The sequence below is a fragment of the Heptranchias perlo genome, chromosome 4 (genome assembly GCF_035084215.1).
Source record: "Heptranchias perlo isolate sHepPer1 chromosome 4, sHepPer1.hap1, whole genome shotgun sequence".
In the NCBI taxonomy this organism is placed as follows: Eukaryota; Metazoa; Chordata; class Chondrichthyes; order Hexanchiformes; family Hexanchidae; genus Heptranchias; species Heptranchias perlo.
In genome coordinates this window covers 63,815,645-63,841,149 of record NC_090328.1, presented here as the reverse complement: position 1 = coordinate 63,841,149, position 25,505 = coordinate 63,815,645, and the positions used below count along the sequence as shown (strand labels likewise).

Sequence of the window (25,505 nt, the reverse complement as noted above, 5' to 3'; positions counted from 1 at the left end):
CAATTTTGGAGGTGATTTCATGGAAACCCAATTAGATAAAATTAGAATGGCCCAGAATTTGCTGGAGTAGGGCATTTCTCACCCTTCAGCTTGAAAATTTTTTGCACTGCAAATTGCTGGAAGCGCGAGTTGAAGAGGTCAACGTGACATCTGAGACCTTGGTGAATGACGGGACCAACAGTCCATCTCCATAACCAATTAAGTTTAAGGATAAAGAAACAAAGGAACGACGGAGAAGGAAATAGGGTGAATAGGGTCCAATTAGAAACAGAAAGAGAAATAGAGAGTGAAAGAAAGATTGGATTAAGAGAGAGCAAGAAAAGAGACAGAAAGGAAAAGTAAGAATTTCTTTTTTAAATTTTCAATTTTCAATTTTAAAAACCTCTAGAAACAAGAGTTTGATCAAATTTATTGCAACTAAGGAGTCAAAGATCTGAGGGGTGTGTGCAGCTGCTTGGGACCCCCAGCGCTCTCCCTGCCAAAGTTTGCGGGCTAATTCAGTAGTAGTTTCAACAATTTGTGTAAAAAAAGTTGCTTACCTTTATTTTCGTGGTTACTCGTTGGTAAGGGTACGTGTAGCAATGTCGGGTGCTCCACTGTGAGGTAGCTTCGGAGCTTGTTATGTGTTAAATTCTTCCCTTCATTTTCTCGGAGTGTCAGCTGTGGCACCTTACAACTATATTGATAATAGTGAATTTGTTTACTGCTTTATTATGCAACTCACATTGTCCTACTTTCAGAATATCATTAGGTGATATGAAATAATGGCCTCAATTAACATGAGCATTGTGGTATATAGTGGTTCAATGTAAAAATGGAAATTTGGGGTTACTGTGACATCCTGCACTCTGATCTGGTCATCATACAATTTTTTTTAACACGTTTTTAATTATGATTCTTGGTTATCAAAATAAGGCATGTCAATATCGGGAATGGTATGCAGTGGTTATGTTAACTGGACAAGTAATCCATAGAATGTGAGTTCAAATCCCATCATGGCAGTTTGAGAATTTCAATTCAGTTTAAAAAACATCTGAAAATAAAAAGCTGGTATCAGTAAGTATGACCTTGAAGCTGTCGGATTGTTGTAAAAATCCAACTACTTCACTAATGTCCTTTAGGGAAGGAAAACGTTGTCCTTACCTGGCCAGGCCTATATCTGACTCCAGTCCAGTTGATTCTTAACTGCCCTTTGAAATGGCCTAGCAAGCCACTCAGTTGTGGCATGGGCAGTAAATGCACGCTTTGCCAGCGACGGCCACATCCCAAGAATGATTAAAGAATAATACCGGGAAATGGAATATATTTTCACCAAGCATTCCTCGTTCAGGTATAAAAAAACAGGGCAGGAAGAGGGCAAATTTGCTTCTATCCTGCCCCAAGAATATGTTTGAACCATAGCCTCAGAAGGATATCCTTCCACTGTACCAGTTTCCATTTTCCAAATCAGTTGTAAGAAACATAAACACATAATTAATGAATTTTCGCGGGGGTTCTCCCAATCATCCACCGTAACTTCGACAGAAGATTTGCAGAAACCCCAGAGAAACAGTGTAAATGGCATTTATGTTGTTTTTCCGTGATTTCTTCAGGATTTATGATCAGGAAAATCCCCAGGGAAATTCAACCCCCTACATCCTGCAATATAATGGATTCAATACAACCTTACAATTTTCAAGTTCCTCAACCCTTGTACAGACAGTATCCAGGACTCTCTGTGCCCAAATTTGGCATGTCTTCCACCCTCTGTAAACTTGAGCTCATTTAAAACTCTGCTGCCTGTACCTTAACTCGCACCAAGTTCCGTTCACCCATCACCCCTGTGCTCACTGACCTACATTGGCTCCCGGTCCAGGAACACCTCGATTTTAAAATTCTCATGCTTGTTTTCAAATCCCTCCATGGCTTTGTCCCTCCCTATCTCTGCAACATCCTCCAGCCCTACAACCCTCCGAGATCTCGGCGCTCCTCCAATTCTTGCCTCTTGCGCATCCCCGATTTTAATCAATCCACTATTGGCGGCCGTGCCTTCAGCTGCCTAGGCCCTAAGCTCTGGAATTCCCTCCCTATACCTCTCCACCTCTCTCTCCTCCTTTAAGACGCTCCTTAAAACCTATCTCTTTGACCAAGCTTTTGGTCATCTGTCTTAATATTTCCTTAATCAAAAGCAAAATACTGCAGATGCCGGAAATCTGAAATAAAAACAGAATATGCTGGAGAAGCTCAGCAAGTCAGGCAGCATCTGTGGAGAAAGAAACAACGTTAAGGTTTCAGGTCGAAGACCTTTCATCAGAACTGGATGATATTAAAAGAGTTAAAGTTTTTGAGCAGGTACAGAGCCAAGGAAAGGGGGGGAGGGAGGGGAGGAAAGGAAAGAACAAAAGGGAAGGTCTGTGATAGGGTAGAGGGCAGGAGTGATTAAATGACAAAAGGGATGATGGTGCGAGGTAAGGAAGGTGGTAATTGGACAAGTTAAGAAACAAAAGATTAATCAGGAGTAGCTGTAAATGACAGCAGCAGAACTATTAGCAGCACTAGCTGACCGAAAAAAATGGGAGCAGTGGTTATGATCTGAAGTTATTGAAATCAATGTTGAGTCCGGAAGGTTGTAAAGTGCCTAATTGAAAGATGAGGTGCTGTTCCTCGAGCTTATGTTGAGCTTCATTGGAACAGTGTAAGAGGCCGAGGACTGAGAAGTCAGAGTAGGAGTGGGAAGGGGAATTAAAATGGCAAGTGACCAGCAGGTGTAGGTCACGCTTGCGGACAGTGTGGAGGTGTTCAGTAAAGCGATCACCCAGTCTGCGTTTGGTCGTCCCAATGTAGAGGAGACTGCATTGTGTGCTGTGGATACAGTATACTAAATTGAAAGTAGTACAAGTAAACCGCTGTTTCACCTGGAAGGAGTGTTTGGGGCCCTGGATGGTGGGAAGGGAGGAGGTGAAGGAGCAGGTGTTGCATCTCCTGCGCTCGCACGGGGTGGTGCTGAGGGGAGGAGGTGTTGGGGGTGATGGAAGAGTGGACTAGGATGTTGCGGAGGGAGAGTCCCTTCAGAATGCTGAAAGGGGAGGGGAGAGGAAGGGAAGATGTGTTTGATGGTGGGATCACGCTGGAGGTGGTGGAAATGGCGGAGGATGATACGTTGAATATGGAGGCTGGTGGAGTGGAAGGTGAGGACAGGGAGACCCTATCATGGTTCTGGGAGGGAAGAGAAGGGGTGGGGGCAGAACTGCTGGAAATAGGACAGACACGGTGAGGGCCCTGTCAACTACAGTGGAGGGAAATCCTCGGTTGAGGAAAAAGGAAGACATATCGGAAGCACTGATGTGGAAGGTGGTATTGTCAGAACAGATGTGACGGAGATGGTGAAACTGAGAAAAGGGAATAGAGTCCTTACAGGAAGCGGGGTGGGAGGAAGTGTAATCAAAGTAGCTGTGGGAGTCAGTGGACTTATAATGATTTTGGTTGACAGCCTATCTCCAGAAATGGAGATAGAGAAGTCGAGGAAGGGAAGAGTTGGAGATGGACCATGTGAAGGCGAAGGAAGGGTGGAAATTGGAAGCAAAGTTGATGAAATTTTCCAGTACGGGGCGAGAGCAGGAAACGGCACCAGTCATCAATATAACGGAAAAAGAGGTGAGGGAGGGTGCCTGAGTAGGACTGGAACAAGGAATGTTCCACATAGCCCACAAAAAGGCAGGCATGGCTGGGACCCATACGGGTTCCCATAGCAACACCTTTTATTTGGAGGAAGTGAGTTGAGTCAAAGGAGAAGTTGTTCAACATAAGAACAAGTTCAGCCAGGCGGAGGAGGGTGGTGGTGAATGGGAACTGGTTGGCCTCCGTTCAAGTAAGAAGCAGAGGGCCCGCAGGCCGTCGTGCTCCCCGGCCTTAACTGTTTCCAGTTTCCCAGCCCTAACTGTCTCATTTTCACCATGGATGTCCAGTCCCTCTACACCTCCATCCCCCACCACGACGGCCTGCGGGCCCTCTTTGCCATACTCGCAAAGACCTCACCGGACGATCAGTCCGTGATGACACCCACCAGTAGTAACTTGATCCTGTGCCCAGTGCCAGTGGAATTCAAGGAGTGGGCGCAGATCTTGCTGTCTTTCAAGGGACGTTTCTTTCATGCCCCCTCCAATTCTTTCAAGAAGCAGCTTCAGACATGAACCTGGCACCCTTTGCTACTCCAATTACCAGGCTGTCAGAAGTTGGTCCATCTGGGACAGAAGCTACCCTCAGATGAGAATTGCTTTAGGTCTCTAAGGCTCCAGGGGAACAATCCCAGTCACCTACTGCTCAATCTCATCTCACTCAGGGAACATCTTGTAGGCGTAGTAGATTAGGAAGTAGATTAAGCTAGTTAGCCAGCACAAAGTGTAGTCACAGTGTTAAAAAGCAGTTGTGCCAAAGATGATTTTTTTGGCACTTCTTGGTGACTGTTGTTGATTAAAGGAAAGGAAAGGGGGAAAATGAAAGGAAAGGACTTGTGGTGCCTTTCACAACCTCAGAACGTCCCTACGTACTTTATAACCAATGAAGTACTTGTGAAGTGTAGTCACTGCTGTAATGTAGAGAAACGCAACAGCTAATTTACACACAGCAAGGTTCAACAGCTATGAGATACATGATCAGCTGATCTATTTTTCAGCAATGTTGGCTGAGGGATAAATATTAGGGAGAACTCCCCAGCCCTTCTTCCAATAGTGCCATGGGATCTTTTACGTTCACCTGAGGGAGCAGGTTTAACATCTCATCCAAAAGACAGCACCCCTGATAATGCAACACTCCCTTAGTACTATGCTAAAGTAACAGCCTAGATTATGTACTCAAGTCTCTGGAGTGGGGCTTGAACCCATAACCTTTTGACTCAGAAGCAAGGGTGCTACCTCTGAGCCACGGCTGACACCATGGCAACTTGATCAAATAGAGTTATGAGTTCATTGTAGTGTATGATTTTTGGAGTTGGATGATGGCAGGGCAAATGTAGACATTTGTATTATGAAGGACTTTGGCAGAAGTCTTGGAGAGTGAGGGACTTTGTGAGAATGTGGGGGAGGGAAGAACAGACAAGTCTGAAGTGACTTTACTTGGTGAATCAACCTTTATTTATTGACAGTACTGGGCTATTAGTTGCACTCCTCTTGATCAGACAGCTGTCTGCTGGCTCTCCTGTTCAACTACTTCTTCTTGTCCACCCTCATCTTGCTGGACTTTAGACCCTGGTGAGTTAGTGTTTATATGTAGGGAAGAGACATTTTCAGTGATTCCTGACGCTTAGACCTCCAACCTAACCTCTTCCTTGTCTTCATCATTCTCCTCTTGATAACATCAAAATAAAGGGATTTCCATTGAGAAATCCACGTATAGAATGCAAAGCACTATTTTGAGCAGAGCTGAGTAAAAGTAGCAAAAAATGTCCTGACTTCACCTCCAAATTACTAAAAAGACCACTATGCAGGCAAAGAAACACCAACCTTCAGTAGCAGCACGCAAAATGGCCTCCTCGGTGTGGTATTTGCCTCAGGGATGTCTTGCAGCAGCTCTTACTGATATAGTGGGGGTAATTATTTGGGGTGTGTTTGGTGCGGAAATGAAGAGGAATGGGGCAGAGGAGTTAACCACACGCCCTTATTCCTATTTAAATGTGGTGGAGCAGGCTTCTGGCAGGTCTTCTGGCAGGTCTTAAAGGGAACTGGCAGTTTTTGATGAAGGAGCAAAGCTCCGAAAGCTTGTGATTTCAAATAAAGCTGTTGGACTATAACCTGGTGTTGTGCGACCCCTTACATTTGCTTAAAGTGGTTAGCTGCTTCAGACAGTCCCATTCTGAGTTGCCAAGCCAGTAGCAGTCAGGTGTTTTAAATGCAGCTTGGGCCGTTGGGCATTGTTTTGAAGAGTTCCCAAATAGCCCATTTGTTCGCAATGTATGGACATTCAGGAAACATCTAGCACCTTGGTGTTAACAAATTTCTTTGATCTCTGCTAATCTTCAAAGATTGTAAACAATTTTACAACACCAAGTTATAGTCCAGCAATTTTATTTTAAATTCACAAGCTTTCGGAGATTTTCTCCTTCCTCAGGCAAATGTTTCAAGATCTTCAAAGAGAGGTTTTTTGAAAAACAACAGACACCAGAAGGTGAAAAAAGGCAGCAGAAGGCTGTGAAAGGAGTCAAGGCAGCAAAAAAGCTGTGAGGTTGAAATAACCTCTGCACTGAATGCAAGTCAGATCGTAGCGCAAATCTGTCTTTCTATGTTAATTACGAATCCCGCTAAGTAGGCTAGTGTATGTATGTTCTTTATTTTCGTAACAGCATGTCAACAGAAGTTGAACTGATTCTATCAAGTGACTTTCATCATACTCAATGTTCTGTGTGTTCTATCTACAATAGAATAAAGCAGTTTACAAACCAAAGCAAACAACACCTCACCCAGTGTTAACTTGGTCCACCTTTGGAGAGATTAAACAAGTACACATGCTTAAGACAAGGAGATCTGATCAAGATTACAAGGGAGTTTCATTGTTACACTCCCAAGTCCTGCGATCATGCTATGAGATACAGGGCAGTGGGGAGTCAACCGTACTATTTAAGGGAGCGACTGAAACCACCAAACCCAAATAGATAACCTGTGACAGACCCAAATTCATAACAATATCCATTATTCTTGGTGGTCTAGTGAGGCCATTCTTCTATCTCCACAGTCAGACAATCTGAATTTGAGTTAGAACCTGAAATATGAACGCCCATCCTTATATTCCATTTCTCACACCAAACATTAAATTAAAACAGGGGATATACATTAAGAACAATGGTTTTCAAAAATATATTTTGATGTACTTCTAGTTAACTGTATTACCTGACATTTCGATGAGCAATTCCAATTCTTTTTAATTCCATTTCTAGAAGTCTTGGTGTGGTGAAAAGTATTTTTCTGCATGGTGTCACAGGCTCTGGGTTAACCACTTGCATTTTCCATATGCCCTGAAGGTAGTTCTCAACAGACCCCGAAATTTGATTGCTATTAGAAGGAAGACCTTGCAACTCTTCATGGTAGCTCCTAGTAAGACATGTTAATTGCTAGAAACAAAACATTCATAAATATCAAGATAGTTATAATTTGATGTTGAGTCATCTATAGTACAATTTTCTATTGTCTCAGAAAAGAATTACCATGCTAGGCATGGAAAAATATTGAATTGTGGCATCACTTGGAAGCTGAAATTATAAGGATGGTTGATTCTATTAGTATTTGAAGTGTTGATTTCAATTATGCCAGTTGATTGGGCAAACATCAAGACAAAGTGACACTTTTTAACGCTTTTATATACCAAACTCATAAATTTAATTGGAAGAAAGAAAGCAGACTCCTGATATCTACACAACTGCTAATATTTAAGACAGAACTTTTGATACAAAAGGATTGTAGACCATGAAAAATCAGGAACAAATTTTAAAATGATTGATACCTAGGAGAGGAGCAGCTGGGGCCAAGATTAAACAAACTATGGGGAGGGGGTAGATCATCCCAGTTGCGGGCATTGCTCAAGTGCAAAGACAGTAATTCCCACATATTATAATGGTTGAATTATAATTTAAGTAATATTTCTCCCAACCTTTAGGAGATTTCCTAATAATAAGTGTTGGCCTAGAAATTCAATGGGGGCACGCCTATTTTTTGGGTACTAAACAGGCGCCTAATCCTTCAATACTGTGGGTATGAAGAGCTCGCTCATTACAAGCCAGAAGTGCACCACCTGCCGTATTGATACAGGCAAAAAATAGGCTGAAACATATTTATATCTGCGAATAAAGGGCCTAACACCTTTTTGAGGCCCCCTGTGCAAAATTGGATTTCCCTGAATAAAGCCAGCGTCAGGCCTTAAACGCACCACTGCAGGCTGCCACCAAAAAGGTAAGTTTGTAAAAAATAATGACCTGAATGTGGAGTGGGGAGGGGCAGGAGTGCATTAAAAGGGTGGGCTGCTGCTGGCCACCTGTTGTCCCCCTCCTCGCCACCTCGACCCCTCCCTCCCGATCGCTGCCTTGAGCCCCGTTCTGATCGCCGTCTTAACCCCCATCCCGATGTCTGCTTCAACCCTCCCCCACATCCCGATGTCCCAAACTTTCCCCGTCCCGGTCGACCAATCGACCCTCTCCTGGTTTGTCCCCCCTCCACCCAATCACCCTCCCTCTTCCAGTTTGCCCCCGTCCCAATTGCCCTCCCTCTCCCAGTTTGTCCGCCCCCCTCCCCCCCAAGTCGACCTCCCTTTCCCAATCACCCACCCTAGTTCACCCCTCTCTTTTAACGACTTACTTGAGGGCCGCTAATGGTGACGCAGCAGCCTGAAATCCAAAGCCTCTTCACATAGCAATTTGCGAACCGCCTGGAGACACCAATCAGGAGTCTGCAGCGCACTGGTCTCATTCAAATGAGGACCGAGGCCCAATATCGGTTGTGCCTCGGGCCTGCCCGTTCAGACACTGGCCTGCCGGCCCAAATAAATTTCTAGGCCGTTAAATTTAACAAGGAGGAAGTACATTGCATTGGAAATATCCTTCTCCATTAATAAAGTGTTTAAAAAAATTTGAAATTCACTTTTCCTCAGATGTTGAGAATGGTTTTCAGTAGGTCGTGGATTCAGGTCCCACTCTAGAGACTTGAGTACATAAACCAGGCTGTCACTTCAGGGAGTGCTGCATTGTTGGAGCTGCCATCTTTCGGGTGAGACTTCTGCTCTTTTAAGTAGACATAAAAGATCCCATGGCAGTATTTGAAGAGCAGCAGGGGAGCACTCCCCGTATCTTGGCCAAAATTTACTCCTCAGCCAACACGTAAAACAGATGATTTGGTAATTTATTTCAATGCGGTTTGTGGGACCTTGCTGTGCGCAAATTGGCTGGTGTGTTTTCCTACATTACAACAGTGACTACACTTTAAAAGTACTTATTTGGTTGTAAAGCGCTTTAGGACATGCTGAGTTCATAAAAGACGCTACATAAATGCAAGTTCTTTCTTTCACAATCGTTCATAAACACAATTATACTGCGCTTGGTTCTCTTTTCATAGGCATGTTTTTTTTTTAAACAAATCAGAGTACCGGCATTGAGGGACTGATGTCTGAAGATGTGATGGTTTGTTCAGAAAATCTGAAAGAAGGTGCAGGTATTCGAAGCATCTGTTCTGTTTTTATTGGTCGTCTCTGACGCATGCTTACTTTAACCTTGTTTTTCATGGAATCAGGTCTAAAATCAAGTTTAGTAAAATTATTTTTAAAAACTGAGTTCCTGGAGTACAATATATAAGATTACACAATTAAAATACACAAAAAGATACAAAATAACACACCTAACTACATTTATTGGTTAGTGGGATAAGAATAACATCTGCTCAGAAGTGAGGTGGAAATGATGGCATATGACATCATTTCGCTTTGTGCAAAAATATTGGAGCTTCCTGCAGCTGAATGAAGGTCCATTGTCACAGAACTCTGCCCAATTTTCTGATCAGATGGACCCGTTTAGGAAACACTGGCTTGATTCTGCATCTTCTTCTTCTGTCAGCAATCTTTTTTAGATGGTGGTGTTGGAGGAATCTGCTCCTGGTCAAGCAAAAATGTAATCAAAGATACCAGAGAGCAGGATAGGTAAGCTATCAGTGAAGCTAAGTTGAGTAATTGATAAGAAAGCCTGTGGAAGCTATGCTTCTGGCTCACCAATCAAATGCACCATTTGATGTGGTAGTGAATATACAGATTAAGAATATACAAGGTTCCATCACTCTGCTATGCTGAAATAGCTAATCACAGCTACAACTGGCCTCAGCAACTATGGACAAGGAAGCAAAAAATCAGCCAGCTTCTAATTGCTTTGCAATGACCCCTGCTGGAAAATGTTCAGGTGTGGAGGTTGGCAAAAACTTTCTGACATTGACTCCCTCCTCTCATGTATAAAAAATGACTACTTAGGTGAGATACTGGGGAGGTGCCACTGCCCTTGGAAGTATATCCCAGCATGAGTCACTGCATTCAGGAAAGGAGGAAAGAAAAGGGGAGAAGAAAAGAGAAATCTCATACGTCTGGTGGATATTAAGGTGGAACTTGAGTTGGAGCCATTGCGGAAAGGCCTTGTTAGTCTCATTATTGCAGTGAAAACTGATTGAGAACTTGGCTTAAGCCATTGGAGAAAACCTAGTTAGGAAGGTATTGAGGTTGGAGGTGTGGGCTTTTGATAGAGTTTGTGTTATAAAGAGAGCATTTAACTTTTTGCACTATACTATAGGATAGATGTCTTGATGTGTTCAAGATAAGGATTAATAGTAGCATTAAGGATTCAGATTTTATAGATGCTTTGGATAGACTTTCTTGATCTGAAATAGGATCAGTGTTAGGCAGGAGACAAGAAACAGTCCTCGTAGACAGTATGGGGAATCAATGGCCCCGATATTTCCGGGGAGGTGAGAAGGGTGCGAGGGAGGCCGAAAACAGCTGAAGAACCCGGCAGGGCCGAGGATGCGGAGGTCCTGCCGAACTTAATGGCAGGAACTCATTAACATTTTTTAGCTGTTTTCCACCCGGCCGTCGGCCAAATGGACACCTGGCTGGCGGCCGGGAGGGATCACAAGTGGCAGGAGGTCGGGGACAGACACTGACAATTGGGAGGGGGGAAGAGAGGCTGAGATTGGAAGGGGGGGAAGAGAGGTCGGCAACCGGGATGGCTTGGGTGGGAGGCTGGCGATTGGGGCTGAGGGAGGTCGAAGGCTTTCTTGAGAGGCCGGGCGGGGGGGAGCACTCCTGCTTCTCCTGGCCCATCAGCAGAGTGAAAAAGGCACTTACTTTGCTGAGCTTCCTAACCCCTGGAAACCCGTGCAGCAACAGTCAATTTTAAATTGGGCTCCCAATTGCACTGTGGGAACCCGATTTAATTAAACGTCCCTCTTCTCCACAGCAGGATACTTGGATGCCCCAATATCAGCCACCATAAAAAAGGCGGTGGGCACAGTGTGTTGGGGACGCATTCCCCATATTTAACTCTTAAACAACAACAACACCTCCACCCCCCCCCCCCGTTGTAGGGGGTTAATATCGAGGCCAATGTTTCTGATCTATGTTGCCTCAGCAGACAAAAGACATCAAACGCATAGTAATCAGGACAAGCAGGTAGAGCAGATGGATCAGATGTACAGTCACTGCCTTCTAACTTGACAGGGATATTGGATAAATTATTAGGTTAGCCCCCTAGAAAGCAAGAGGGAAGATCACAAGCCCATGTACCTTCCTAGACTGGTAGATGTTTTGAAATTAACAAGATATTTCACACTTTTGTTTAAAATTAACATTTTAAACAGTGACTAATTTACCTCCCTTTCCATGACAGCGATGGTTTTATTAAGAACAAACCAGATTCTTCCTCAATATTTTCCAAGGTATTCATCAAAGTATGGGCAAGATTTATCCTTTGTTCTGTAAATTTCAAGGTTTGTTCATTCCATCTTTTCTTTTTCTGAAAATATTTTAAATAGTAGATATAGGATAACAGAAATGAGCATTATTACAAAACTGTAATCTACTGGGGGATTAAAACAGCTTCAATTGGTAACAATGAAGTTCAAGTGGTTTTTAACCATAATTTTAAACTGAAATTGGATTTATAAGGTAAGATTTTCTGCTGTATTTCCACCCAATTTTGGGTATTTCAGCGGCAGATGGATGGCGAGTCACCTAAGAAGCCATTCTACGGGCTCCTTGCCGATTGTGATAATTTCTGGGATTTTCCCTGGAAGTGGCCGTGGCCGGCGAACATGTCTGCCCAAATATAGGGCAAGCATATTCAAATTGAGTTGTAATACATGTCACATTTTCCATGATTACTGCCAAAGCAACACTGGAAGCAAGGAATGTCAACATATTCCTGGCATCTAACATTGCCATCAAATGCAGGAGGGACTTCATCTTTTTAAAGGCTTCCTAAAGAAATTATCTATCTCTTCTTTTCTACTGTTCTCTATCTTCTTCAGCTTTTCTCTCTTTGTCCTTTTGGATCAGAGGTAGTGTGGTGGGGAAGTCAGCATTCTTGGTGATGCCTACAGAGAGCTGGGCAATCTGGCCAGTACTAGGAAGGAGACAAAAAGGGTTCTAGGCAGTTGCCACATTGCTTGCTCGGCCACTTCAGAGGGTATTAAGAGTCAACCACATATTGTGGGACTGGAGACATGTGTAGGCCAAACTAGTCAGGGGTGGCAAGTTCCCTTTCCTGAAGCGTTTGGGTTTTTATGACAATACATTGCAAGATTTATTGAATTCAATTTCACGACATGCCTTGGTGGGATTTGAACTCATGACCTGGGTTGCTAGTCTGGTACAATAGCCACCAGGCTACTGCACCAGTGGACTACCTTAGACAAGTTGTGGCTCATGGAGATCAGAGGGATTTAGTCCACAGCGCAACCAGGTGGGGAAGGATGCAACCAGGAGTGGGATACGTTAGGAGAGAAAGGGTGAGGGGTGAGAAGCACAGGAGCTCAGGGTGCTTGGGCGGATGCAGAGCAAGGGAAAGGGAAAACATGAGGGAGAGAAGAAATGGGTTCTCTGGAGAGACGGCAGTAGGAAGTAGAGGGAAAGAGTGGGGGGAAGGTGCTTAGTTGGAGGGAAAGGTAAATGGTGAGGAAATAAATGGATGTTCAGGGTAGGATAAGGAACAGGAACATTCGGTTCCCCCTCCTTAACCTAGATTGGAGAAGGCTCTATTATTTAAAGTCTTTCCAGTGTGGGTAAGTCCTTCTAGAAGTTTCCTGTCTGCAATTTAAAAGCTAGTCCCTGGCCTTTTCTAAGTATGACCTGGTACTAGGGTTGCCAACTTTGATTTGATGTATTCCTAGAGATTTGATCTTGTGATGTTTGATCACGACATTTGCCCACTGTTTGCAAATGCTATTGCATTTACCTCAGTTAAGTGTCTTAATATCACCAAGCCTTGAATAAAATAGTTGACTTTTTGTTTTGTAGTGAGGATGAATAACATAATTTATAAATCAAAGAATAAAAAACAATAGAAAGATTTAAGGAAAAGTAATGTTTAAATAAAAATGACTTCTGTGATGTTTCTACAGTATCAACCACAATGAGAAATACCAAGTAAATTCCAATGATACAACAAAAGCATCATCGAAATAAGTAACTCCTAACTAAAGTTTTCGTATAATTTTATGACCTTTTACTACACACAGCAAGTTATAAAAATAATAAATAAAACCAAAACCAAATCTAATTCAATTCGCTGAAGCCCAACTTCAGGGAGATGAGGCTCAGTCCTCAGGAAGCAGCACCAAAGCTGCCTGACTCCCATAATAAAACACATTTTACAACAGCAGACATCACAGGCTGACATGAACTCTCCCTCCCCCGTTTGTGTTTCTCTCTCCCTCCCTCCCCCAGTTTGTTTCTCTCTCGCTCTCTCCATCTCCCAGTTTGTGTTGCTCTCTCAGGACTCACGGAGTTTCTAGGCGATTTTCATTGGCCTTGATGCTGCCATCCTCACAACCGGTAAGGAAGCGGTGTTTCCGAATAGTGGGGAGGCCAGCCGGGCCCAGACAGTGCGGATCGGCTGCAAGCCACGCCAGCCAGGGTACTGTGCATGTGTGGACCTCGCGTACAAGGAGTGTTTCTCCCAAGTTGCCAGGAGCAGCACACGGCATACCAATCGCCCATTCTGATAGACTCCCGCCAAAAGCAGGAGGGTTGTGAACGGTACCTGTTACTCAAAATTGTGACAACAGGAAGTAAAGTTTGTGGACAGGAAGCACACATCATATGGAAGACTTTTAATAATATAGATTGTAACATGTTGGCAATTCATGCTAAATTAGTTATAATAAAGTACCTTTTTGTACAGTTCTTTCATTCTTTTGAAGACTTCTGAGATGGACTTTGTCGTAACAACTTGGTGCATTATATTTTCTTCTGCCTCTTTTAATGTGACATGCTGAGAGTACTGCTTTACTAACTGGGAGAATCTGGCCTTTTGTAAGTCAATATATTGTTCCATGGTTTGAACTGCGTTCTGTAATACAAGCAAGAGCCTAATAGACTAATCAACAGATAAAATGTCCAGAAAAATATATATAGTAACACAATTTAAGATTATATTGGTGAGTCAGCTACTGAAATTTACTATTATGCCAGTTAAATTAAAATGCTGAGAGGAAAGAACATTTAACTTGCACTGTGAGTGCAGAACAAGTGACTATGATACAAATTTAACAAACCTCAAGTGAGTGTAGAGACTAAGGGGGTTCAATTGAGCCGGATAGGCCATTTTTTCAGGAGCTACGTGGCCTCTTAAGGACGCATGCTTCCAACCAGATGGTAGCCGCCCGCCATATTGGGTAAGTGGACAAGAGGCATCCCTTACCCATGCCTGAAGCAGGCATTAAGTTCTATGCATATGCAAATAAGGGGCCTAATGCCTGCTTCAGGTCTCCACTGCAACATTGGTTTGCCCTGAGGCCTAGCTGTACTCAGAGAATCCAACCCTAAACATCATCTCCAGCCTACAGGCCCTGACCTCAACCCCCAATCTCCCTCCCCGAATCCCCGATGTCTGCCTGCCCGCGCGCCCCCCACCCCCCGCCGGCCCCGCCATCCCCCCCGCCAATGTCTGCCTCCTCGAGTATCCGGGGCACCTTGTACCTAACCATTTGTGCACAAGGTAATTAAAAGTGGTCGCTCCCAAATTTCTCCCCATAAAAGATTTGTTTTCCTAAATGGAATATTGGGTATATGGAGCAAATTTCCAGCAAAAGCAGTTACTGCTGTGTCACTTATCTCCTGATTACAATCGAAAGCTTGAAAAAGTATAAACAGAGCACAGCACTTTTTGCATTGCTAAGACCAAGGACCAAGGAAATGTCATGACATGAAAAGCAACTGGTACAGGATGAATAATGTACATTGTGACAATGACTGAATATGCTGCAGTTTTGCTAAAATGGAGAGCCGAAAAACTATGCTTGATGGATCAAATGTCTTATCTCAATCCATGCTTTCTTGTATTCTTAAAATCAAATCATGAACTTATATCTCACCCAATGGTGTATAATTGTAAAAATCTGCTTCAGTTAAAATCATGGGTTAAATAATTGCCGATATTATGGCCCTGATATTACCGGGGAGGCGGGATAGCAGTGGCAGGGGGAGAGGGCAGTTGGGTAACCCGTCCAGTAAAATCCATCCGTTCCCCACGCGATCGCGGGTAAATTGGAGCCACTTAACGTGGCTTCCAGGTTTCTTGTTGGAAACCTGCGCATCCGCATCACAGGCTGTCAGCTGGAGGAGCTCTATTTAAAGGGGCAGTCCTCCAATGCTGCTCCTGGAGCAAACACCCAAATTACACAATTGAGCAGCCCAGGGGAAAGGCTGCTCCTAGATTCAGTGATGCCTCACTCCAGGTGTTACTGGATGGGGTGAGGAGGAGGAGGGATGTTTTTTACCCGGCGGATGGGACGAAGTGGCCTGCCTCTGCCACTAAGAAGGCCTGGCTCAAGGTGGCAGAGGAGGTCACCAGCAGCAGCAACATTTCCCGCACATGGATACAGTGCAGGAAGCGCTTCAATGTCCTAACTAGGTCAGCCAAAGTGAGTACACTTACTCATTCTCCTACACTCCGTCTTCCACATCACCACCCCCACAACTTATTCTGCACTGCCAACACTACTCTATCACATCACTCCTCACACCCACTCAAAGTTCATCCTCAACTCACCTCCCCATTAGTCACTCCACCACTACCACTCAACCCAATCCTCATACAATGTCACGGCCCTGTCTCATACTCACCCTCTGATGCATCTCTTTCACAGTCAGCCGCACCCAAACCAATGCATTCAGCGGTTGGCCACGTTACCATCACTCACTCACGCCTCTCTACTTTCTCCCCTTATAGGAGGAGAGCCCAGAATGCACGGGAGAGGGCGAGGACCGGAGGGGGTCTGCAACAGATAGTCGTCCTCACAGACGCCGGGCAGGAGGTGCTGGAACTGAGCCGCACCCTCGAGTGCCTGTCCGTCAGGGATGCCGAGACTGGCACCTGACAAACGTCTGGTGACAGAACTTTAACATTCAGCACACACAATATCAATTGATATTAACATGCCTTGCCATCTTCAGCACCTCAACATCTATCATCATGCCTAATATCGCCTTCTGTTCTCTTTCAGGGCCTTCGGCGACCGCTGTGATGGTGGAAGGCGATTCCTCAGAGGACCTGCCGGCCTCTGAGGGCCACCGTCACATCTGAGTGAGCCATCCACCAGCGCAGATACACACACCTCGGTGGATCCCCGTCCTCAGTAAGTTGGGGTCGCACATGGTGAGTCACCACACACGTGAGCACGAGCAGACACTGGTGGCAGGGGCAGCTGTGGAGAGTCCGTGTCGGTGGGAGCACTCTTCTCCAAGCTTTGCTCAGCTGGACACAGATGCTGAACCCTGGGGGCCATCCATGAAAAGGAGAATGATCGAGGGGCAGCAGCGCATTTGCAAGGTGCTGGAACAGGTGCCACCGCACTCTCCACAATCACGCAGAGGATGGAGGAGTCCAACTCCTGCATGAGTGGAATGGTGGCACAGGTAAGGGAGGGCATCTCTGAGATACTGTCATAGGGACGTGAGGGCATCTCTGAGATAGTGTCGCGGGTAAGTGCGGGAATGTCTGCGATGGAGGGAAGGCTAGCCTCCATGGATCTTCAAGCACAGCTCACAAATGAGTCCATTCAGGCCCTGACAACGGCCCTTCGGACTCAGGGTGAACAACATTCTGCCACCTTAAACAGGCAGGCAGATACACTAGCACTGGCCTTACAAGGCTTCACACATGTCCTCCAAACTGTCGTCCAGCAGAGTGGTAGGGAGTGTTGTGGCCCTGGCCTAGGGGAGGGATGATAGCGAAAGGGGACGTGGAAGGGGGGACGCCACTCAAAGCGCTTCCACGTCTCACCCGTTGCCCCCCTTCTCAACCAATACCCGCAATGCTGCCTCCTTTCCAGGTGGCCGAGTCTGCCCCTGCACAGGTGCAGGTGGAGTAGTCTTTGGAGGGGCCCTCACGGGCTCCAAAACCCAGAGGGTGTAGGCCCAAAGCATCTAATCAGTCAGGACATGAACAAGAGCAACCTGCCACTACCTCTGCTGCAGCCACGGGATGCACCACGTAGAAGTAGTCGGAAGCGAAAGGCAAAGGTTTTGTGAGCACAAAGGGTATGCACAAGGGTGTTTGAAGGTTGGTCATGTTTTTTATTTATATTAGCTTTTTGCTAAATGCACATTAAATACTATTATGGTCACTACTACTGCCACGTCTTGGCCATTCTTGACTGGCTTCTGTAATAAGGCCCTTTCATGAGGTTCACCATGAATGCCCACACTTATTGCCACCCATTGGATCACTGTACAGTGCATGTACGTGTAGTTGCAGGACTGTTTTGAGCAGGGGGCGGGAGGTGGGGGGAGTGTGGTGCTGGTGTGGCCGTTGCTCTGTCCAGGTGGTGAGGACTGGACTCTTCACACTGTCTGATGTTAGGAGAACCGTTCACACATCAGTGACTCCCTGGCCTCACGAGCAGCCAGGTGAGCCACTGTTTTGCCCATGGGTTGCTCCTCCTCCTCCTCCTCCTCTGCCTCCTCCTCAGTGTGGGTGGCAGCTGTGGGTGGGTCCTCCTCCAGCAGCACCCCTCTCTGTTGTGCCCTGCACAACACACGACTATAATGCGTCACACTCTGTCTGATGCGTATTGAACCATTCCCCCAGAACGATCAAGGCACCTGAAGCACATCTTGAGCAGCCCCATAGCATGCTCAATTGTCGACCACGTAGCTATGTGGCTGTCGTTATTGCTCGGTGGTGGGGTTCCTCAGAAGTGTCATGAGCCATGTGTGCAGGGGGTATCCCTTGTCCCCGAGGAGCCGGCCCTTGTGGGTGTTTGGTGCGTGGAAGAGGGATGGGATGTTGGACTCCCAAAGGATGAAGGAATCATGGCAGCTGCCAGGGTATCTGGCGCACACGTGAAGGAATCTCTTGCAGTGGTCACGGATGAACTGAGTGTTGAAGGAGTGATAGCCCTTCCAGTTAATGAACAGTCCTGGCTTGTGTGGAGGTGCTCGTATTACTATATGGGTGCAATTGATTACACCCTGCACCCATGGGAAGCCAGCCACAGCGTTGAATCCTACTGCCCTCTCTGACTGGCTGAGGTCATCCATGGGGAAGTTGACGTAGTGCGAGGCCCTGCGAAACAAGCCGTCGGTGACCTGCCTTATGCACTTGTGTGCAGACGACTGAGACACCCCGGCGATGTCCCCGGTGGCACCCTGGAACGATTCGGAGGTGAAGAAGTTGAGGGCAGTGGTGACTTTGACAGTGACAGGTAAGGAGATGCTGCTCGGGCCAGCCGGGAGCAGCTGGGCATGAAGGAGGCTGCAGATGTCTGTGACTACCTGGAGACTGATTCTGAGACTCTGTATGCACTGCTCCTCAGAGAGTCCCAGGAAGCTGAGCCTCGGTCTGTAGACCCTGTTGCGAGGGTAGTGCCTCCTGCGACATTGCTCTCTGTTGTTGCCCTCCCCGCTATTGTGCAGGTGCCTGTGGCGCAGCACTGTTTTGTGGAGCTCCACGTGGCGGAGGTGGACGGCGTGCCTGGCGAGGCTGGTGATGATGCTCGTCCTAGGATGAAGTGATGAATGCAGACGTGGCGCCCCCCCCCATCATGACGGTGTGAGTTTTAGGGTGTCCGCAAAGTAGGTAAACTTGTTTGCACAGCAGAGTTTTGGGTGTAAAGTAAAAATTTTGAATGAAAAAACAAAGGTCTTGCAGCCAAAACTTTGTCTGAAGTGACAGAGTGCTCTGCTGTAATAAATGAGGTTTTCCCCCCACCTGTCAAATAATCCTTTGTATCGCCCACTGGCTGCTGGCTGAAACACATCTGCTACAACAGGGAATGTTTCCCACAGCACGGGAAATATGCTGAGGATCCTTCAAAATTGCACCCCTGCCAAAATCTCCACTCAATGGGGTCTCTCAGGTACCTCAACTATCTGACTAACTATGTAAATCAGCATCCTGCCGGCTTTAATTGACGGTGGGAGTCCCGCATGCTATTGTGCGGGACTCCCACCGTGCGCGCACACCCGAATGCGTCACTGGGGAACTCGGAAGTCAGCGGGTTGGAGCCGGGCTCCGAACCCGCTCCAGATTTCTGCCATTTTACGAGCCCCCCCGCCCCCAATGCACCCGCTCCGCCATCTGAAAATCGGCCTCTACGAATTTATCAGGTGCAAGTGGTTAATGAACGATGTCTGGTTTATTTGCCACTGTTCACATCATGCAGGAAACAATCTGCAGTAACAGTCATTATTCAGAGATTTTAGGTCTTACATGGTTGGCATCTGGGTCCAGGGGTAGGTAGTAAAACAAAGCTGGCAACATTTTGATCCAAGGTATATTTAGATGGAAAAGATGGAACTGATAACCAGGGCCATAGGCAATAAATTTAGAATTTGACACAAACCTTCCAAATGCTGCCCTTTCCCTCTAACCAGAAGAACTATGCAGCATTTGGATTTCTCCATATTCAAACAACCTACTGAACATCCCAAAAGCAACCTCAACAGTTACAAAGACACTCTCCCCTTCATAGAGGCAGCCTCTCTCTCAAAGCATTTTCCCCCTAGTTCACAGAGACTCAACCTTTATCCCAGTTCACGAAGACATAGCTCCAATTGGTTGTTGCTGCCTCTTTCTGGGATTGTGTTGCAGGGAGAAATTCTTGATTGATGGAAGACCAGAAATTCTCAGGCGCAGAGCCTGGTCCTCGAATGAAGCAGCAGTTGTTGAAGTAAAGTTTTTATTTTCTGTATTTGGTTTTGGTGTTCACATTTGTAAACTGCTGCTTCATTCAAGGACCAGGCTCTGCGCCTGAGAATTTCTGGTCTTCTATCAATCAAGAATTTCTCCCTGCAACACAATCCCAGAAAGAAGCAGCAACAACCAATTGGAGCTATGTCTTCGTGAACTGGGATAAAGGTTGAGTCTCTGTGAACTAGGGGGAAAAATGCATTGAGAGAGAGGCCAAGACCCTTGAAGCTGGACTGAAGACAGGCAATCGGATAGTGATCATGAGTTCACTGAGAGCTCTGGCAGCTTGGGGCACTGATGGTTGATGCTGCTTCAGCTCTTCTTCCTCATCATGCTGCTCTTCCTCCTTCTCTTCCTCTACTTCTTGCTGTCCAGATCGTGGTAAGGGTTGGTCCATCAGTATAGCAAAGTTATGCAGCATGTAGCAGACATCAATCTGGAAACACAGACAAGGCTGTACTGCAGAGCTCCTCCTGAACAGTTCAGGCAATGGAAGCGTTGCTTGAGCACAATGATGGCCTGCTCAATGATATTTCTGATAGCAGCATGGCACTCATTGTAGGAATGCTCTGCATCTGTACCCAGATGCATTACAGGAGTCATGAGTCATGTCCAGAGGAGATATCTTTTGTCACCAAGTAGCCAGCCTTTGACCTGACAACCTAGTTGGAATAAAGATGGCACAAAGGACTGGTGCAGGATGGATGAATCATAACTCCTCCCAGGAAACTGAGCACATACCTGCATGATGTGCTTCCTGTGGTCGCAAACAAGCTTCATATTCTGGGAGCGATATCTCTTTTTTATTGAGAAAGATGCCAGGCTGGTCATGGGGAGCACACAGGGTAATGTGGGTACAGTCTATGATACCTTGGACTCTGGAGGAGCCTGCAATGTGGGCGAAAGCCTAGTCCTTTCTCGTCCTGCTTTACACTATCCATGGGGAATGTGATTCATGTGTTCCTCCTGGTGCAGAGACCCTCAGTCACCTCACCAATAGAGGTGCACAGCAAGCTGCGATATGTCACTGATGTCAACTGCTGCAGCCTGGAATGACCCGTGGCATAAAAGTTGAGGGTGACGGTGATCTTGATAACCGGGCAGTGCGGTTCCTGCCCTGGTTTGAGGCTGGAGTTGTGGCTGCAGCAGGTGACATAGCTCCGCGACAGACTCCTTGTTGAAGCGAAGGCGCCTCATACGTTGCTCCTCGGTGAGGTATAAGAGCTCCCTGAAGATCCGCTGTGGGTATGGTCTCCTTTGCAGTGCCTTCTTCCTCCATCTTCCCCCAGCTGCTCCTGCTCTCGCTTGTCTCCCCTCCTCCTCCAGCTCCAAAGGCAGACCATCCATGACTGGAATAATCTCTTCCCAAAGCCACCAAATGCAGTCCAGCATTAGCACAAAGTTGTTACAGACTTCTCTTGTGGAACACAGAAAATAACCAAAAAAGGCCCAGTAGTTAACGAGCAGCCCAAGAAGACAAAGGCAGACATCTGGCATCGGATGGGCATGCCACTGCCAGCTATATTGGACCCTGAAAAATGGGCTTGGCAGAATCAAATTTCTAATCCCTTGAGTCAAATTTTCCAAACCCTTTCAAACTAAATTTGGAAAGTTGTACATTATTCTATTCATTATCATCCCCTCTGTAATACATTTGCAAAATTAACTTTTCTGATTTCTTTTGGATTGGATTAAAAAAAGTAACCAATATTTTCATTATGGATCATGATATGTATGGCATATGTAGAATAGATTTTTAAAAATTCGTTCATGGGATGTGGGCATCGCTGGTGAGGCTGGCATTTATTGCCCATCCCTAATTGCTCTTGAGAAGGTGGTGGTGAGCCGTCTTCTTGAACCGCTGCAGTCCGTGTGGTGACGGTTCTCCCACAGTGCTGTTAGGAAGGGAGTTCCAGGATTTTGACCCAGCAACAATGAAGGAACGGCGATATATTTCCAAGTCAGGAAGGTGTGTGACTTGGAGGGGAACGTGCAGGTGGTGTTGTTACCATGTACCTGCTGCTCTTGTCCTTCTAGGTGGTAGAGGTCGCGGGTTTGGGAGGTGCTGTCGAAGCAGCCTTGGTGAGTTGCTGCAGTGCATCCTGTGGATGGCACACACTGCAGCCACTGTGTGCCGGTGGTGAAGGGAGTGAATGTTTAGGGTGGTGGATGGGGTGCCAATCAATTTACACGTAACACACCATAGAACCAAAGATAATATTTTTGTTTAAAGGGGACTGGATGGCACATTCTGTTTGACAACTGTCCTTTCACGTCTGAGAGCCATGTTTGAATTCAATGCAAACTGATGAGATGAAGCAGCATGTTTTCCTCTACCTTTGTGCCTGGGAAATGCTCAGTTCCCTGGCACAAAGCAGAGGAAAAGAGGCGGAGACCCAAATTGCCAGATCTCTACCCTTATAGGTTCTTCAGAAATTTCTTAGGTTCCCCCAGAGGGAGTTGGAGTGCTTGGTCCTGGGCAAGTATGAGACAGCCATATAAATGATGTGGGAGAGGCTTAACAGGGCCTCCAGCCCCATTTTCCCATTGGATCGCTGGGTGTCCATTTAGAGAGGTACTGAAAAGAAGGTCTAAATCTACCAACAATGCTATGCTGTGGCAGGCCTCCTTTATTTTTGTTGGAAATTCCACCTCAAACTTATATGGCTGGATTTATCAATCTGCTAATTGTACACATTCTACGTGTGGGTTTAATATCCTGTGTGCGCTGTTTTTAGCTCACACATTAATATGTTAGCATAAATACCTGATATTTTAACATCGGCCATCATCTTTTTATTTTAAGATAACAGTACACGGAGGAAATAAAACCCAATAATTTGTATTATAGTCTATGACAGAGCAATAGTTAAATAGTGCACCTATCTTTCAATCACTTGACTTGCTCAGAGTCATTCCTCACTCTTAACCTAAGATTGAAATTTGTTAAGCTTACCTTGTAGTTTTCTTTGGAAATTATGTTATTATTGACACCCTTCCTTAAAACTCTGGTATTATGAGTTACATCTGCTCTTGTGAAAAGGAGAATGGAGTCAGGACCCTGGGCTTCATCTGGCCCAGTACCTCCTTTTGTGTGCTGTGACATATTTGCTTGATTGATGGTGTCCAGCTCCTATGTATTAAATATGCAAAATAGTGACAAAATTGTAGTCAAATTAAGAACACTGGGCCCAGAATTCTAAGAGTTTTCTGGTGCAGAAATGGTGTAGCTCTGGCGTGGGGATCAGAATTTTGGGGTGCAAGAGAGATACACCAGAGTTACACCTGGTAAACAAAATACACACTAAATTCTGGTAAAATTGGCTATTGGCAGAAGATCCACAAAGCAGTACATATATGACAGGATAATGAGAGCAAAAGCTATGTCCCAGAAGTTCCACCACTTACACCAGAATTGCACCAGACTTAACCCCATGGAAAAGAGGGGTACATTATCTGCATGGCTAGTCAAACCAGGAAGTAGTTAAGTTCACAGGCTTTGAATATCCAGAGACAGGAATTTCTGCTCCTCCTCCAGGCCATCCATGATAATCAAGAACAGGGAAATGTCTAGTGGATAGGCCATTACAATACTTCCACCTTCCTAATGTGTAGAAAGAGTTGGGGGTCCTGAAAGTAATTGCCTTCAAACACTAACAGGACACTAAATGGCATAATTGGCAAGAAAAGATTGCCAAAACTGAGAGATTTAGAAAAAAAAACCCTGAGAACAATTTCCAGACTGCTGGAGGGAGGTTCCACACTTTTACAGGTCCACTTGTTGGCCTCCCAGGCTGAGAGTCACATGAGAGCCATAAATCATGTCAATACCAGGTCACTCATGCCAATATTTTTCAGTCTAAGTGGCTGTAGCGTGAATAATGCCATAAATGCAATAAATAGGCAATCGCCATCGACTGCAATGGTGGGCTGAGCGACAAGTACAAACTTTTATTGGTTTAGGTGAGGCTATCGGCAGAGCGGCACAAATGTCCCAGTAAATTATGGTGCAACGCAACTAATGGCATAACTCATTTACTCCATTATTCCTCGGCACTTTTACGTATAATGTTAACGCGTCATCGCTATAGTGCAAGTTTCCGGCAAATTCAGGCCCAATGTCATTAGCTGCTGGAATTTTTGAATTGTTCTGTGATGATAGGTGTGTGACTGTTCGGATTGAGATGCTGTGAAGGATTGTGTGAAGGTGGACCATGTAGGAGGGGGCAAAGATGGGGCAGCCTTCTGGAAATTCTAGCTATTTACACCATTTCTCCAGGATTTCCACCAATCTTCTGCTGAAGTTACAGTGGGAGATCAAGAGAGGCCCTAATAACTCCCTTGCATCCGAAACTTCATCCTGGATTCATCCAGCTGCTGTATGAACTGAAACAGTTGAGTCATTTCTTACAATGTCTCCCATTCTGCTAGAACTGTCCAGTGCCTTCGTACTCCCTTTCTAGTAGGTGTTATTAACATGACAAGGGCTTGAAGGCAACACAAGAAATTAGCATATTTGCCTTTAATTGGCTTCACAAGCCATTAATAAACATTAATGTTATATCTGTGCTTTAAGCTGAATTCCCAGAGCAACATTAAGACCAAGTGCAAAAATTAGCAATTGTTCCATTACTGCTTATCCACAAAATGACTACACATTAATGGAAGTTTAGCATATGCAGAGGAATTTAAGCCTATTGTTTTTCCAAGTAAAGTTGATATATCCACTGTATACAAGCATAAAAATTGCCTTGTAGATACATCTCTCCCACAAGCAACTCCCTGAATAGCACATGGTGGAAAATTTACAATTTATTTGCTTTCTGGTTTCAAAAAGGTACAAAAAAGGCAAACAGGAAGATTGGATGAATGTAAATCAGTGATTTGGAACACTTACTCTTTGTAAACAGGAAATATGATTTTTCATCTTGGCAAGTTGCTGTTTGTTTCTGCACTGCTCGTCTTCATAACGTTGGGTCATTTCATCGAGCTGTTGTTGCCTGTATAAGACAGAACACACAGGACATGCATTGGAAATTGAGCAACATTCTTAAATAGGAAAGCAGTGTTATTTTGAACATTATTATCCACAGCTCTTTAGTACTGCATGTCGATGCAGAAATCTGCTGCCTGACCTGCACTCTTCTCCATAATTAGCTGCATAGCAAGTTCTAAATGTCATTTCTGTGATTGAGGAGAAGGGGTTAGTGGAAACACCAAGCACAAAATAAAAAAGACAACTTTTCAAACCTAACTCAACAGTGGCATTGTTATAGATTCTCTTGGTCGGGGAAGAGGTGTTGCTTGGAGAGAGTAAGTGGGGCAGTGTGGTTCGGAAGAAAATAACATACAAAATACAGGGGTTATCATTATCAGTGTTTATAACAAGAATGCATAGCCTCAAAAGTAGAAGAGGGAAGATAATAAAACAGTTTAGATTTAACTACTTGATGCAGAGCAGTGAATGTATGAAATGGAAGGCCAAGGGAGATAGTGGGGGCTGATTGTATCAGCAAATTCAAGAGAGTGTTAAATTAGTACCTGGAGAAAAAACTAATGAGGGGTATGAGACATATCTTGGAATATGAAATTTCCTAGACACCAG

The 25,505-nt window shown here is 45.2% G+C and overlaps 1 protein-coding gene across 1 annotated transcript in view; it reads right to left on the bottom strand.

Annotated features, from left to right (window-relative positions):
* Positions 1-25,505, bottom strand: part of LOC137320501 (uncharacterized) — a 58,690-nt gene that overhangs the window by 18,501 nt on the left and 14,684 nt on the right. Inside the window, exons 3-9 of the mRNA XM_067982194.1 lie at positions 24,798-24,900; positions 22,857-23,033; positions 13,877-14,056; positions 11,358-11,500; positions 9,100-9,244; positions 6,858-7,078; positions 540-676 (exon numbers count right to left, since the gene is read on the bottom strand). Of these exons, the coding sequence (XP_067838295.1) occupies positions 540-676; positions 6,858-7,078; positions 9,100-9,244; positions 11,358-11,500; positions 13,877-14,056; positions 22,857-23,033; positions 24,798-24,900 (1,106 nt within the window). The remainder of the gene's footprint in view (positions 1-539; positions 677-6,857; positions 7,079-9,099; positions 9,245-11,357; positions 11,501-13,876; positions 14,057-22,856; positions 23,034-24,797; positions 24,901-25,505) is intronic.